This window comes from Leptopilina boulardi, unplaced genomic scaffold, assembly GCF_019393585.1.
Source record: "Leptopilina boulardi isolate dan_hultmark-lab unplaced genomic scaffold, ZJU_Lbou_2.1 LbouV2_55, whole genome shotgun sequence".
Taxonomy (NCBI): Eukaryota; Metazoa; Arthropoda; class Insecta; order Hymenoptera; family Figitidae; genus Leptopilina; species Leptopilina boulardi.
The window spans coordinates 2,065,639-2,084,099 of NW_026138000.1; the positions used below are offsets into that span (position 1 = coordinate 2,065,639).

The following is an 18,461-nucleotide window of genomic DNA, read 5'->3' on the forward strand; positions in this document are numbered from 1 at the left end:
ATATATATAAAGTATACATTTGAGGTAAATTTAAAGAATTAATGAAAGTTAAAAAATCAGAAATTCACATTTTAGCAATAAAACTTTGCTTTCTCCACGAGGAAGCAAATTTTTTTACTGATCGTAAAGAGGAAGCAAAATGTTCATGTAATGAACATCTGAATTTACAACTTGTTTAATTCTGTAAAATTTAATTATTCTCTAAAAATCAACAAAATCTTTTTGAAATTCAATTATTTCTAATAATTCTTTAATATTGTTCTTTTATAATTATTCTTATTATAGAATTAATAAAAATGAATTTAATATCAAATAACATTAGTTATTTAAAGTAAAATATTTATTAACCAATTAAATTTTGTTAAAATTGAAAAAATCGACTTTTTTTTGCCTTTTTTTCGAATATAAATCGACTAAAATGACTTTAATAGTAATATTTATAATTGAGGAATTAAATTTTGTAAGTTATTAGGCCAAATATTTCCTCTTAATATATTTATATATTTTACGTTATTTAAAATAAAAATAAAAAAAATAAATAACGTAAAATATATAAAACGACTTTATTTCTTGTGTCTTAAAGTCGATCCGAGGCCTGCTATTAATATTATTATTATTATTATTGTTATAATTATTATAATTATTATTATCACTTATTATTATAATAATAATTAATATTACTATTATTATTATTATATTTTTGTAATTTAATAATTAATTATTTATTTTTAATTTAATTATAAAATTAATTAATAATAATTTAATAACATATAAAATAGGTTTTTACTGTTTTTTTTTTATTCAATAAATTGCAAAAAAAAAAATACAAAAAGAAGGAACAAACAAATTAAAAAAAAAAAACTCTTTTTACAGGTCAATTATCAAACAGTTGTAGGATGGGAGAGAAAAAATGTTCTTGAATTATTTCGCGAGAGTCCAGCTGAAGTTTTATTAACATTAAAACGACGACCACGTCATACAAAAGTTTATGGACAAATTTACATAAAACCCTATCGTTTACCAAGTAATAAAAAAACACCATACGCATCACGTTGGCATCATAATTTACCATCGCCACGTCCTGAATTATTAACAATTCCTGATTTTACAATGCCATTACCAAAACAACAACAACAACAACAACATCAACAACATCAACAATATCAACAAGAAAAAGAAATTCCAAAAGAAATTAATCTTGAACATAAATTACAGCCAACAATTATTGACACTGTTGATATGATGATAATGACAACCGATGATAGTAGTGGTGATTCTGATTTGGAAATTGAACCCACATTATCGTCACGTCTTTATTTGGCAAAACCACGTAATTTAGTACAACGACGTGCAACAATAACGGGCGCAAGTCCAACGACAAAACATAGTATTGATATTGAACGTTTTTGGCGTGAATTAAAAAATGAGCACAATTCAACGTTTCAATTGCGCGATAAGGCAGCATCATGCGCACATGGATTAAATAATGTTCAATCGAATAGTAATAATAGTAATAATAATAATAGTAATAGTAATAATAGTAATAATAGTAATAATAATAATTTAAGACCGCAAACATGTCTTGGTATTGAAATAAAGAGGCATGGAAAAATTGACGAGAGACGAGTTCAATTTAATGAGCATAATGACAAAGTTATTGATAATAATTGTGATAATAATGTGCCTTTTGAAAGAAATTCATTGGATTCGAATTTTAAAGGAGATGATAATAATGAAAAAGAAATAGAAAATGAAAAACAAAAACTAAAACTAAAAGAAAAAAACGAAATGGAAAATGAAAAAGAAAAAAACAAAATGGAAAATGAAAAAGAAAGAAACAAAACGGAAAATGAAAAAGAAAGAAACAAAATGAAAAATGAAAAAGAAGAACCACGTCGTGGTGAATTGGAAAAAAGTCACAGTACTCCGGCCTATGATTTTAATTTTGAAATAGAGGAAAATTTTGGAAAAAAAGCCAATGATAATTTTCCCATTCAGGAGGAAGTGAAAATAATTGTTGGTAGTGTTGTGAAAAAAATTAATGATATTGAAAAACATTTAATGAAATCAAGTGAAAAAATATTTTCACCAAAATGTGAAAAATCTTCTACTTCTTCTTCTTCTTCTTCTTCTTCTTCTTGTTGTGCAAAAAATGAGGTGATAAAAAATGAAAAATATTCACCGCCAAAAGTAATTATTCAAAAAGATGATTTTATTATTTTAAATAAAAATGAAAACACGACAGAAATTAATGTAAAAAGAATTGATAATAAAGAAATAAAAATGGAAAATAACCCTAAAAAAATTGACAATATTCAGGAAAATAATAAAAATCAAATTGAAATTTTTGAAGAAAATAGAGAAAATCAAATTGAAAATTTTTTTGAAAATAATAAAAATCAAATTGAAATTTACAAAGATAATAAAATTGAAAATAGTAAAAGAAAAATTGAAATTACTATGGAAAATCGAATTGAAAATTTTGAAGAAAATAGTAAAAAAAAAATTGAAATTGAAAATATTCATGAAAATAAAATTGAAAATTTAGATGAAAATAAAATTGAAAATTTCGATGATAATAGTAAAAAAAAAATTGAATTATTAACAAATAATAAAGAACAAAAATTGAAAATAATTGAAAAAGAAATAAAAAATCAGGAAAAAATTGATAATTTTCCATTAAAAAAAAATTCTTTTATTGTAAAACAAAAAAAACTTTGTCCACCTGAACCACCGCCACGTAAATATTTTTCAAAATCATTGAATTTAATAAAAAATAATCAAGAAAAACCAAAAATACCCGATAGAAGAAAAAATGAATTTGACGAATTAGAATCAACAAAAAAAGAAGAAGAAGAGGAAGAAGAAGAACAACAACAACAACAAAAATTAAAGGAAAATGAAGAATATTTTCATAATAATGAGAAAAAAAGAACAATGGAATTTCATGATAATTCATTGGATTTAAAAAATTCAACAATCGATTCTTATGGTTATTCAGAAATTTATGATTTTAATTCAGATGAAAAATATGATGAAAAATATCAATTATTTACTGATAAATTTTCTAATTCATCAACAATTGATTCAAAATTATTATATGATTCACAAATTTCCAATGAATTGACAAATTTTGATTTGCAAATTTTTAATGATTCACAAAATTCTAATTCGCGAATTAGCAACGAATCAAGAAATTTCGAATCACGAATTGGCAACGAATCACGAATTAGCAATGAATCGAAAAATTTGGAATCACGAATTAGCAATGAATCAAGAACAATTGATTCGCGAATTAGCAATGAATCTCGAAATTTTAATTCGCGAATTTCTAACGAATTGAAAAATTCTAATTCGCGATTTTCCAACGAATCGAAGAATTTGGAATCACGAATTGGCAATGAATCGCGAAATTTGGAATCACGAATTGGCAACGAATCGCGAAATTTGGAATCACGAATTGGCAATGAATCGCGAAATTTGGAATCACGAATTGGCAATGAATCGCGAAATTTGGAATCACGAATTAGCAACGAATCGAGGAATTTGGAATCACGAATTAGCAACGAATCGAGGAATTTAGAATCACGAATTGGCAATGAATCGAGGAATTTGGAATCACGAATTAGCAACGATTCGAGAAATTTGGAATCACGAATTAGCAATGAATCGAGAACAATTGATTCGCGAATTTCTAACGAATCGAGAAATTATGATTTACGAATTTCCAATGAATTGAAAAATTCCAATTCGCGAATTTTCAACGAATCGCGAACAATTGATTCACGAATTAGCAATGAATCGCGAACAATTGATTCACGAATTAGCAATGAATCGCGAACAATTGATTCACGAATTAGCAATGAATCGCGAACAATTGATTCACGAATTAGTAATGAATCACGTGCCTCAAATGATTCACGAAATTCAATGAATGATTCGCGAATTTCTCATGATGGAAAAAATTATGATTCACGAATTTTTGGCGAATCACGAACATTAGATTCGCGATTAAGCAATGAATCAAGAACAATATCACGAATGGGACAGTTTGATGGAAAATATTTTGAATCAAGAACATTGGATTCGCGTTTAATGGACACAAGAGATTTACAAATTGATTCCACTGATGGTGCATGTTGTTCGAAATTTATCACAGAAAAACCGCGTACATTGGAAAAAGATCGCGGTGTTATGAATCGTGCAATGATGGTTGCTGCACGTAGTATTGGATTTAATGCATCGGCAAGTAAAATTTTAACAAGTCCAAAAAATTCACGTAAACGTAATATTGCACTTGCTAAGAGGCGTAATATTAGTGTTAAAGAATTATCACCTGTTGATTTAGAGGGTTGGTTAATTTATCGTTCGCGTGGCGCTGGCGGTGCATGGGCAAAAGCATGGTTTGTATTAAAGGGTGCATCTTTATTTCGTTTTAAATTACAAGATTCAATAAAAGCCGATTGTTTAATTGCATTGGCTGGTTTTACTGCATCGCAAGCACAAGAGGTGAAATCAAGAAAATATGCATTTAAAATTTATCATACGGGTACAGTTTTTTATTTTGCCGCTGACACTGAGGATTCGCTATTAATTTGGTTGGATGCTGTTAGTAAAACAACAATTGGCGCTGATCCTATGGATAGATCAAGTGGATTGTTTAGTGAAACTGATGAGAGCGATGGGGAAATGAATAGAAAATTATTGAAGGCAACAAATGAGAGTAAGGAGAATAGTAATAGTAGTAGTAACAACAGCAGCAGCAGCAGCAGTGGCAATAAGGGTTTTGGTTCGTTGAAAAAAATTGGCAAAAAAGGTGATAATTATAAGGAACAAAATTTACCAACTGGAGCAAGTTTAGATAGAAAGTATTTGAAATTTTTGGGCAAAAGTCAAAATGTACCGGTACCAACAGCACAATTTAGAAGTTATCGACGAGTACTACCGAGTTCAACACCAAGGTAAGGATAATGAGAATATTATTTTCAAATAATAATTCCCCCCCCCCAAAAAAAAAAATAATAATAATTAATTTTGGAAAAAATAACTACAAAATAAATCAAAATTTTAATTAAAAAATTCAATTATTTTCTAAAAATTTCAATTCAGTATCCAATGAATTTCAATTATTTGCAAAAAATTTCAATTCATAATCAACTAAAATACAATTATTTTCAAAATTTTATATTCAAATTCAATTAAAATCCAATTATTTTCCAAAATTTTAATTGAAATTCTATTATTTTTAAAATATTCATTTCCAAATCAATTAAAATTCAATTAATTACAAAATCTCAATTCAAAATCAACCAAAATTCAGTTATTTTTAACATTTTAAATTCAAAAACAACTAAAATTCTATTATGTATTTTCCAAAATTTCAATACAAAATCTGCTAAAATTCAATTACTTTTCCAAAATTTCAATCCAAAATCAACTGAAATTCAATTATTTTCATAATTTTCAATCCAGAATCAACCAAAATTAAATTATTTTCAAAATTTTCAATTAAAAATCAATTATTTTCAAAATTTTCAATTCAAAATCAACTAAAATTCAATTATTTTCAAAATTTTTAATCCAAAATAAACTAAAATTTAATTATTTCCAAAATTTCAATTCAAAATCAATTAAAATTCAATTATATTCCAAAATTTTAATTGAAATTCTATTATTTTTAAAATATTCATTTCCAAATCATTTAAAATTTAATTTTTTTCCATTCAAAATAAAATAAAACTCAATTATTTTCAAGTATTTCAAATCAAAATCAACTAAAATTCAATTATTTTCAAAAATTTTAATTCAAAATCCATTAAAATTCAACTATTTTCTAAATTTTCAATTAAAATTCAATTATTTTCCAAAATTTTCAATTCAAAATCAACTAAAATTCAATTATTTTCAAAATTTTCAATTGAAGATCAACTAAAATTCAATTATTTTCATAATTTTCAATCCAGAATAAACCAAAATTAAATTATTTTCAAAATTTTCAATACAAAATTAACAAAAAATTCAATTATTTTCCAAAATTTCAATTGAAATTCAACTAAAATTCAATTAATTTTTAAAATTTTCAATTGAAGATCAACTAAAATTCAATTATTTTCATAATTTTCAATCCAGAATCAACCAAAATTAAATTATTTTCAAAATTTTCAATACAAAATTAACAAAAAATTCAATTATTTTCCAAAATTTCAATTGAAATTCAACTAAAATTCAATTAATTTTTAAAATTTCAATTTAAGTTCAATTATTTTCAAAATTTTCAATTCAAAATCAACTAAAATTCAATTATTTTCTAAATTTTCAATTAAAATTCAATTATTTTCAAAATTTTCAATACAAAATTAACAAAAAATTCAATTATTTTCCAAAATTTCAATTGAAATTCAACTAAAATTCAATTAATTTTTAAAATTTCAATTTAAGTTCAATTATTTTCAAAATTTTCAATTCAAAATCAACTAAAATTCAATTATTTTCTAAAATTTTAATTGCAATTCTATTATTTTTAAAATATTCATTTCCAAATCATTTAAAATTCAATTATCCAAAATTTCAATTGAAATTTAATTATTTTAATTCGAAATCAAATAAAATTTAATTATTTTCCATTCAAAATAAAATAAAATAAAATTTAATTATTTTAAAGTATTTCAATTCAAAATCAACTAAAATTTAATTATTTTCAAAAATTTTAATTCAAAATCCATTGAAATTCAATTATTTTCAAAAATTTCAATTCCAAATTAATTAAAATTCAATTAATTACAAAAGTTTAATTGAAATTTAATTATTTTTAATTCAAAATCAACCATAATTCAATTGAAATTTAATTATTGTCAATTCAAAATAAAATGAAATTCAATTTTTTTTTAAATTTTCAATTCAAAATTAATAAATATTTTATTATTTAAAAATAAATCATTTCAAAATTAACTTAAAATTCAGTTATTTGTCAAATTTTCAATTTAAAATAATTTAAAATTCTGTTATTTTCAATATATCAATTCAAAATTAACTAAAATTCAATTATTTTTTCAAAATTACAATATAAATTTATCAAAAATTTAATTATTTAAAATTTAATTTAAATTAGTAAAACACGGACAAAAATTTAATTGTTTTGAAATATTGAAATTGAAATTGAATTATTTTCAAGATTTTCTATTCAGAATCAACCAAAATTCAAGTATATTTGAAAATTTTAATTCAAAATAAATCAAAATACAAATTATTTTCCAGAATTATAATTCCAAATGAATTTAAATTCAATTATTTTAAAAAATTTTAATTTTAAATCAACATACATTCAATTATTTTCCAAAATTTCAATTCCAAATCAATGAAAATTCAATTATTTTCCAAAATTTCAATTCAAAATCAATTAAAATTCAATTATTTTTCAAAATTTCAATTCAAATTCAATTAAAATTCAATTATATTAAAAAATTTCAATTTAAATTCAATTATTTTCATATATTAAAATTTGTAAATCTTTGAAATTTCAATTACTTTTCAAAAATGTTATCCAAAAATTATTTGAAATATTATTTTTAGTTCTGTAAAATTTAATTATTGTCTGAAAATTAATAAAATTTTTTTGAAATTCAATTATTTTTTAAAAATTTCAGCATTAACATCTTCCAAAATTATTAATATTTTAAAAAAAAAATATTATTTAAAAATCTTTAAAACTTGATTGAATATTGCCTAAAATTTTGTTGACCATCAAAAACAATAAAACTGTGACAAAATTTTTAATTCGAAAATTTAATTTATTAAAATAAAATAAATTGACTTTTTTTTTTAATATAAATCGACGAAAACGACTTTTTTTATGCTTTAATGTCAATCGAAGGCTTGAAATTTACAAAAAAAAAAAAAAAAAAATTACATAGAAAAAAAAAGAAACTTGAAATAAAATTGTTTTTTATTTATTTGTAATTTATCGTTAAGTATCTAGAAAAAGAATTATTTTGAATAAAAATTATTTAAAAAAAAAATTACAATTAAAATTATTACTTTGAGCAAAAAATTATTTTAAAAAAAAATTACAATTCAAAATTAGTACTTTGAGCGAAAAATTATTTTAAATAAAAATTATATTAAAAAGAAAAAATAACTTACACAAAAAATTGTGTACAAAATACAATTAATAAAAATTACTTTGAACAAAAAAAAATTACTGCTGTTAATTTTTTTGTTATTTTTTTGATTAATGAAAAAGAAAAATATTTTTATATCTGGCAAAAGTTAATTAATATTAATAAAAATTATTATTATTTTATTTATTTTTGTTTTTTTTTCTTTTGTATTAAATTCCAAATTTTAATAATTGAAAATTTGATTCATTTTAGAAAACAAGATTTGGTTTCACATTCACCAGAATTGCCAGTAACAGTGTCGGGAAGTACATTTTATGGATTAAACGCATCACGAAGTGCAAATGATGTTCCAAGTAGCAGTCAAGATATGGGCGATTATCGACGCACTTCAGACAGGTAAAATTATTATTTTATTTATTTTTATTTATTTGCAAATTAACGTTAAAAAATTTTTACATATTTTACATTACAAAAAAAAAAATTTATTTTTTATTCAAATACTCGATTACTTGACTATTAGCAAATATTTTTTTTTTTTCCATTTTTTCTATTTATTTCTATTAAAGTAATTATTATTCGCATCAATTAAATTATATTTGTTTATAAATAGAAAAAATTTTTTTTATTTAAATAAAATTTATTTAATTTAAATAAAAATTATTTTTATTCAATTAAATATATTTATTTGATAATTATAGTCAAATAATTGAGTATTTGAATGAAATAAATTTTTTTTTTTCCAATTAATAAAATTAAAAATTTATAATCATCGTAGGGGAATTTATTGTAAATAAATAAATAAGTAAATAATATAATAAATAAATAAACAGATTTCCAAGATCAAGACGAAATGATGAACTCCAAGGATTTATAACACTCGAGGAATTTATGCTCTCGCGTCAAGATGAAGATCATCAACGTGGCACACCATCGCCACGTTTTACTCCATTAACAAGCGATCATGTACACATTCAACATCGTACATTTGACAATTTTGAAAATGGAAGAATGAATTTTGTACGCGATATTCCAAATAATAATGGCGTTATTTATGGATTTCCAAAAAATTATGATGAAAATTCATTGACAAATGGCGGCAATTCATATTTAATGCAAACACAAAATTATACATTTGAACGTCGTTCTAGTGAAAAAACACGTGATTCATGCGAAGCAAAAAATTCAACGCCAAGAACATTAAATTGTATGAGAAAGAAAAAAATAATTGAGGATCCATATTACGATAGTAGACAAGATAATCGTATCAATGAACAACAAAATAGATTAACAACAACAACAACAACAACAAATTCACCAAGAACAGGAGCTCATGGACAAATAAATCCAGCGAATTATGGTTGTGAATTTATTGGCAATGAATTTCGTGCCGAGAGAAATAATTCTATGGATTTGGATTTTTCACGAAGAATTGCAAAAAATGACGGTAATATATATATATATATTTTAATAAATTATTAAAAAAAAAAACTTTTTTTTTTTTTCTAAATTTGTAATTTACTTTTTCACACAGTTTATTCTGGATCGAGTGGAGATTTAGCATCATTAAATTCAACATCAGATACATTTAAAATGCAAAAAACAATATCAGTGAGCCGAAATGGAAGTTTCAATTTGGCCGATTGTCGACGTGAAAAAAATAATGAGAAAAAATTAATGAAATTTGATAAAAATAAATTAAAACACGTTGGACAATATCAACCGCCGCCAATTTTTAATACACCATTTGAACAAGAGGGAATGAGAGCTGCATTTGAAATGCATCTTGATAAAAATGATGATGTACAAAAGAAAAATAAATTGAAAAATTTTTTCACCAATAAAAGTCCACAGAAGCCAATTGCACTTGAAATTCCAAAGGAAACGCAAAAAACAATTCTTGGTTTGTTTTTTCAATTTTTTTTTTTTTTTTCATTTAATTTAATTTTAGAAAAAAATTTAAATTACAATTTTTTTTTTCTTTTTATCTTTATTATTAATTTTTTTTTTTTTTTTTTTTTTTTTTTTTTTTTTTTTTTTTTAATTATAAACGCAATTCTTTTCCAAAACTTGAATTCTACATCAATTTAAATTCAATTATAATCAGGATTTTCAATTTAAAATCAATTAAAATTCAGTTATTTTTAACATTTTCAATTGAAAATCAACTAAAATTCTATTATCTGCATTTTCTACATTTGAAATTCAAAATCTATTAAATTTCAATTAATTTCAAAAATTTCAATTAAAATTCAATTATTTTAAAAAAATTTTCAATTCGATGTCAACTAAAATTCAATTATTTACAAAATTTTAAATCCAAAATCAATTAAATTTCAATTATTTTCAGAAATTTCAATTGAAATTCAATTATTTTAAAAAATTTTAATCATAAAATTAACTAAAATTCAATTATTTTCCAAAATTTCAATTCAAACTTAATTAAAATTCAATTATTTTCAAATTTTTCTATTTAAAATAAATAAAAATTCAATTATTATAAAAAATTTCCATTAAAATTCAAATATTTTACAAAATTTTCAATCCAAAATCAACAAAAATTGTTATTTTCAAAATTTTCAATTGAAATTCAACTAAAATTCAATTATTTTCCAAAATTTCATTTCAAAATCAACTAAAATTCAATTATTGTCGAAAATTTTAATTCCAAATCAATTAAAATTCTATTAATATTACAATTTTTTGTTTTATCTTTATTATTAATTTATTGATTTTAAATATTTAAACCATCTTAGAAAAAATTTTCAAAATACGCTCCTGAATGTCTATTAATTTCATTGTTGTTGTTTACTATTTTCGAAAACTTTTAACTGTTTGGATGTGAAAAATTTCCGTGAATGTGGATTTTTCTTCAAAATTTGTGATAAAATTAATTATAAACATTTTTTATTTCTCTCTCTTTTTTTTTATTATAAATTATTTTTTGTTTTTACTATTTTTTTTTTTTTTTTATTTTTCATAAAGAAAGAATAAAATTTGAAAAAAATGAAAAAAACACTTCCTAATGAGGGTGAGAAAAATAATAACAAATAATCTTTTGTTTTTTTTTTTTTTTTTCAATAATTAAAATTAATTTCATTTTGTATTTTTTTAATTTGTATTTCTGTATTTTTTTTTTATTTCATATTTTTGTATTTTATATTTTTTTTATTTTATTATTCTGTACTTTTTTTTTTTTTATTATTATTATTTCTTTATTCTATTTGCACCAAAGTTTTTTGTATTTTTCTCAAAAAAAAAAAAAAAAATTGTAAAAAAAAAAATTAAAAAGAATTGATAAATTTAATTAAAAAATCTGTTTCTAGGATCGCCACGACTTCATCGAGCATTGTTTCGAGATAAATCGTCAACGCAACCAAAAATTAAAAGATCGGGAAGCCAAAGTCCCGGAGATTCTGGAATTAGTCAATCGTTGAGCTCTGGAAGTGCAAGCCAATCACAAACTTTAAGTCAAAGTTACAGTTCCGTTAGTTCTGTTAGCGATTGGAGTCCCGATGCTCCAGCTGCTCACGGATCCAAGGTATGAATATTTATTTAATTTAATTTTAAAAAAATCGGATTATACGACATTTTTTTCGAAAATACAATTTTTTTCCGACTTATTTTCAAATAATATTATAATATAATTATTATATAATAATAAAATGCTTGGTCTGTCCTTCTGTCCTAACTTGAAGTTGGCCTTTTCTGATTTCACGTGTTTTTTTTTTTTTTTTTTAATAGTAATCTTATGCCGTGTCAAATTTGGACAATTCTTTTTCTCATTTTTGCCAAACTTGTATAATTGTGTTTCAAAATTTCGGAATAAGTTTCTTTAAAATTCCAAATTCGAAAATTCAATTCACGAAGCTCAAGTACAAAACGTTTACCAACGAAATTTTTTTTAAACTTGTATATTGATTCAAAAATTGTATACAAATAGAAAAAATTTATGATGAGAAAAAAGATGGGCGAGGAAATTTCGTACAAGATAGTAATTTGAAAAAAATTTATTTTTCAAAATTAATTTTTAATGTACCAGGGGCCAACGAATACCTATTAAATATTAATTATAAAAACACAGGCCTCGAATCAACTTAAAGACACAAAAAAGTCGTTTTAGTCGATTTATATTCCAAAAAAAAGTGGATTTGTTTTTTATTTTAACAAAAATATTTTACAGATTTTTAAATAAAAATTATTTTTTTTTTAATAATAATCCTTTTCGAAGGGTTAAAGTTGAAATTTTTAGAAATAATTAAATTTCAAAAGATATATTGTTAATTTTCAAACAATTATTAAATTTTACAGAACTAAAAATAATTTATCAAACAATTTTTGGAAAACATTTTTAAAAATTTAATTGAATTTTCAAAGATTTAAAATTGAGATTTTTGAAATTAATTGAAACTTTAAGTGATTTTTAATTAAAATTTTACATGATTTCACTAAAAATTTATTAGAAAATCCAGACAAAATACAATAATTTGAAAATCATTTTTGATTGGAAAATGGTTTCAGATAGTTGAATTTTCAAAGAATATTATTAAAATAAGTATTTAATATTATTTTTTTTCAATTTCAAATAATTGAATTTTTAATAGATATTTAAATTGAAAATAATTCAAAATAATTAAATTTTTGTGATTTTTATTGAAATTTTGGAAAATTATTAAATTTTTGCCTATTTTTTACTGAAATTATTTTAAAAAATAAGTTTTTCACAAATTATAATCAAAATATTGGAAAATAATTAAATCTTTGATATTTTATTGAATTTTTAGAAGATAAAGGTATTTTTGAATGATAATAAAATATTTTTTAGAAATAATAGAATTTATGAGAAATTTGCTCAAAAATCTTTGAAAATAAATAAAATTTTTGTCCGTTTTTTACAAATTCATATTAAAATTTTTAAAAATTATATTTTTCATTGAATTGAACTTAAATTTTGAAAAATAATTGAAATTTTAGTTAATTTTAAATAGAAAATTTTGAAAATAATTGAATTTCAATTAAAAATTTTGAAAAATAATTGTATTTTAATTAAATTTTCGTGGATTTTGAATTTAAATTTTGGAAAATAATTGAATTTCAATCGAAGTTTTGAAAAATAATTGAATTTTAGTTAATTTTAAATTGAAATTTTGGAAATAATTAAATTTTAGTTTATTTTGGATTAAAAATTTTGAAAATAATTGAATTTTAGTTGATTTTGAATTGAATATTTTGGAAAATAATTGAATTTTAATTGAAAATTTAGAAAATTATTGAATTTTAGTTGATTTTAAATTGAAAATTTTGAAAATAATTGAATTTCAATTACAATTTTGGAAAATAATTAAATTTTAGATGATTTTGAATGGAAAATTTGAAAATAATTGAATTTTAATGGAAAATTTTCAAAATTAATGAATTTCAATTAAAATTAAAATTAAAATTTCAATTAAATAAATTAATTTTAATTTTAAATTTAGAAAATAATTGAATTTCAGTTCATTTTAATTGAAAATTTTGGGAAATAATTGGAATTTTTAAAAATAATTGAATTTTAGTTGATTTTGAATTGAAATTTTGGAAATAATTAAATTTTAATTTATTTTGGATTAAAAATTTTGAAAATAATTGAATTTTAGTTGATTTTAAATTGAAAATTTTGGAAAATAATTGAATATCAATTACAAATTTGGAAAATAATTAAATTTTAGATGATTTTGAATGGAAAAATTGAAAATAATTAAATTGTAATGGAAAATTTTCAAAATAAATGAATTTCAATTAAAATTTTTGAAAATATTTCAATTTCAGTTTAGTTCGAATTGAAATTTTTTAAAATAATTGAATTTTAGTTGATTTTGAATACACGAGTTTGAAAAGAATTGAATTTTTTTGAAAATTTTCAAAATAAATTAATTTTAATTTCAAATATAGAAAAAAAATTAATTTTAATTTTAAATTTAGAAAATAATTGAATTTCAGTTCATTTTTAATTGAAAATTTTGGGAAATAATTGGAATTTTTAAAAATAATTGAATTTTAGTTGATTTTGAATTGAAATTTTGGAAATAATTAAATTTTAGTTTATTTTGGATTAAAAATTTTGAAAATAATTGAATTTTAATTGAAAATTTAGAAAATTATTTAATTTTAGTTGATTTTAAGTTGAAAATTTTGAAAATAATTGAATTTCAATTACAATTTTGGAAAATAATTAAATTTTAGATGATTTTGAATAGAAAATTTGAAAATAATTGAATTTTAATGGAAAATTTTCAAAATAAATTAATTTTAATTTTAAATTTAGAAAATAATTGAATTTCAGTTCATTTTTAATTGAAAATTTTGGGAAATAATTGGAATTTTTAAAAATAATTGAATTTTAGTTGATTTTGAATTGAAATTTTGGAAATAATTAAATTTTAGTTTATTTTGGATTAAAAATTTTGAAAATAATTGAATTTTAATTGAAAATTTAGAAAATTATTTAATTTTAGTTGATTTTAAGTTGAAAATTTTGAAAATAATTGAATTTCAATTACAATTTTGGAAAATAATTAAATTTTAGATGATTTTGAATAGAAAATTTGAAAATAATTGAATTTTAATGGAAAATTTTCAAAATAAATTAATTTTAATTTTAAATTTAGAAAATAATTGAATTTTAGTTCATTTTGAATTGAAAATTTTGGGAAATAATTGAAATTTTAGAAAATAATTGAATTTTAGTTAATTTTCAATTGAAATTTTGGAAAATAATTGAATTTTTGTTCATTTTGAATTGAAAATTTTAGAAAATAATTGAATTTTAGTTGATTTTGAATCGAAATTTTGGAAAATAATTGATTTTGAATTGAAAATTTTAGATAATAATTCAATTTCAATTAAAATTTTTCAAAATAATTGAAAATTCAATTAATTTTGAATTCAAATTTTTGAGAATAATGAAATTTTATTTGATTTTAAATTTGGAAAATAATTGAATTTCAGTTCATATTGAATTGAAAATTTTGGTAAATAATTGAATTTTAATTGAAAATTTTGGTAAATAATTGAATTTTAATTGAAATTTTGGATAATAATTTAATTAAAGTTTATTTTTGATTGAAAATTTAAATAATTAATTTTGAATAGAAATTTTAGAAAATAATTAAATTTTATTTCATTTTAAATTGAAAACTTGGTAAATAATTAAATTTTAAATTGAAAATTTTTGATAATTATTGGATTTTTAATTGATTTTGAATTAAAATTTCGGATAATAATTGAATTTTAATTTATTTTGAATTGAAATTTTTCAAAAAATAATTCAATTTTATTTGTGATATTTTTTTTGTTTTAAATTATAAACAATTGTTTAATTTTATAAAAAATTTTAATTGAAAAATAATTTTGATAGAATTTGAATTTGTGATGTATTTCATTAAAATTATTAAAAATAAATTAATTTAGTGAAGAATCATTTTAGTTGAAAATTTGTTAATTAATTGAATTGAAGAAGATCTGAAGAAGATCTACATTTTATACTAAAAAAAAAATGTATTTTATTTACATTTTCTTTTGAAATGTAAAAAAAAAAAAATGTCGCATTTTATTAAAATAAATCGATAAAAGTCGTATTTTTGATAAAAAGTCGGAAAAATTCGTATATAATCCGAGACCTGTAAACATATAATTTTCATTATTATCATTTAATATGTAATAATATTCTAATAAATTAAATTATTATTTGATAATATTAATCTTTAATTTCTTTATAACTAACAATTAAATACAAAATTTGGCGCGCGTTAAATTTTGCTAGTAATAATTAAAAGAATACAGTTAATTATTTACCTTGATTTAAAAATAAATAAATAAATAAATTTACTCCACAGTGTCCAACCAATCATCCTGGATGTCAGAAACGTTCAACAAACTCGAGAAATTTCACATCACCACCGACACTGCCTTATATTCCGCCTCCAACTTCTCCGCCGCCAGATTATCCTGGCCTTGAATATCCACCAGTTTTTGAGCCCGGTACATATTCACTATCGGACGCTTCATCAATTCTACGAAATCGTAATAACAAAAATAGTTAAATTTTTACAAAAACAAAAAAAAACGAGATGAGAAGAGAATGTAAAAAGAAAAGAATTAAAAAAAAAAAGGTAAAAAAAAGAAAATTAGTTAAATTATATATAAATAATGGTTAAATTTTGAAAGTTTTACACATGAATTTGAAAAAAGCTTTACACACACGACTATTAATTAAATAAATAAATAATAATTAATTATTTCTTGAAAATGATAACAATTAACTAAATAACAATTTAGTTAATTTAGAAATATAAGGAATCACGAGATTCACTTTTTTTTTTCTTTTTTTTTGCCAATCGCGTAGAGGCAAAGCGCGTTTTTTTAGACGACCGTCCAATCTGTGCCTGTACAAAAAAAAAAGAAAGAAAGAAAAAAAAAAGTAAAAAAAAGAAGGAATAGACATTTTTCCTTTGATTTCATTTTAAGAATCGTGTTATTAACCAAATGATGATATTTATTCCTTATAAATAGGCAATGTACAATCATTACTCCATAAAAGCACAATTTTTTTCTTTAATATTTAGGCCAGTTACAATCTTATATTTAATAATAATTATAATACTACTCTATTATTAATTTAATAATTATTAATATTTGCTGAAATATTCACAAATTTTTTTTGGCAATTATTATTTTGATATATATATATATATAAAATTTTATATATAAGTGCAAAGAAAATTGTGCTTTTTGGGATGTAAAAATCGAGTCCAATTTAATACTAGGAGCAATTTACAGGGTTAGATAAGAAGAAGCTTTCATACCGAGTTTCCTTGGGAATTAAGAAAGCGGAATTCTCATTTTTTTCTTTAAAAAAAAAAAAAAAAAGAAAAAAAAGAAAGAAATATTAAAAAAAAAAAAAATAAAAAATTGTGATAATGAATTCCGTGCTCAAAATTATAAATTAAAAATTTTTTTTTCAAAATTCAATTTTACGGATTTGAAAAAAAAAAAAACAAAAACAAAATAGTTGTAATCGATAAAGACTGCGATTAATAATAATAGATAATTCCTAGATTATTAAAGACTGGAAAAGAAAAGGCTCCGCTGATTAATTTTTGGAAGACGACTCAAGTTACTTGTAATTTGTTAACTAGTATTACAATTTTTTTTTTTTTAAAACTATATATTAAAATACTTTCTCTACAGAGAAAGCAATAATAATAATTTAAAAATATTTTTAAAATTCTTAGATTTTAAGGTAAATTGTTTTTTTTTTTTTTTTTTTAAATATTTGACGATTGTCCATTGGTCTTCCACAATTTTTTGAATCGATGAGATTCATAAAAATAATGAAATTCTTTAGAGCAATATTGTATAAAGTTTTTCTTTTTTAAAAAGTATTACTATATAATATTTAAAATTTTTATTATTAAAAATATTATCAACAATTATTGTTAATTATTAATAATTAATATCTAAATAATAATAATAATAATAATAATTGTTCCAAATTTTCTTTAAGCAAATTTCCCAAAATTTTTTTAAAAATTTTTTATTAATAATTATTAATTTTTATTAAATAATAATAATAATTGTTCCAAAATTTCTTTAAGCAAATTTCCCAAAATTGTTTAAAAAATTTTTTATTAATAATTATTAATTTTTATTAAATAATAATAATTTATTATTATGATTAATAATTAATTAATATTAAATATAATTGTTAATAAATTATTAATTGTTAAAAATTATTAATAATTAACTAATATTGTTAATAATAATAATAATAATATTCGCTTATTCGAAAAATAGAAATAAGTTTTAGAAAACCCTCGTTACTTGAAATGTAAAATTGAAATTTTTTTTTTTTTTTTTTTTTTTTTCGTAGGATGTAAAAAAATCTGCTACACCAAGAAGGGAATTAAAAATCGAAAGTGTCTCCTTTTTAGAAAACTCACTTTATAAGTTTAATTTCAATTTTTTTTTTTTTTTTTTTTTTTGTTGCTTCTGTTATAGGGACGTTATTTTTGAGCATATATTTGAAAAATTTGAGAAAAAATGAATAAATTTCATATATATATAGCATAATTTTTAATTTATAATTACAATAGATTAAAAAAATGTTCCAAAAAAAAAACACTTTCTTCGTTGACGTTAAATTTCAAAAAAAAAAAATCATAACTTCCTTTATTTTCATTAAATAAAAAAATACAAAAAATACTTATTTTCTTATTTTTCATATAGATTTGGAAAAAAAAAATGTTTCGGATAAAAAAATTTTTTTTAATGAAAATAAACTCCAGGTATCTGATTTGGAAGAAGGCC

The 18,461-nt window shown here is 20.3% G+C and overlaps 1 protein-coding gene across 1 annotated transcript in view; it reads left to right on the top strand.

Moving 5' to 3' along the window:
* Positions 1 to 18,461, top strand: part of LOC127290160 (probable serine/threonine-protein kinase DDB_G0282963) — a 35,579-nt gene extending 17,118 nt beyond the window's left edge. The window contains exons 5-10 of the mRNA XM_051318576.1: positions 874 to 4,961; positions 8,370 to 8,513; positions 8,948 to 9,561; positions 9,649 to 10,017; positions 11,441 to 11,655; positions 15,989 to 18,461. Of these exons, the coding sequence (XP_051174533.1) occupies positions 874 to 4,961; positions 8,370 to 8,513; positions 8,948 to 9,561; positions 9,649 to 10,017; positions 11,441 to 11,655; positions 15,989 to 16,195 (5,637 nt within the window). The 3' untranslated portion in view covers positions 16,196 to 18,461. The remainder of the gene's footprint in view (positions 1 to 873; positions 4,962 to 8,369; positions 8,514 to 8,947; positions 9,562 to 9,648; positions 10,018 to 11,440; positions 11,656 to 15,988) is intronic.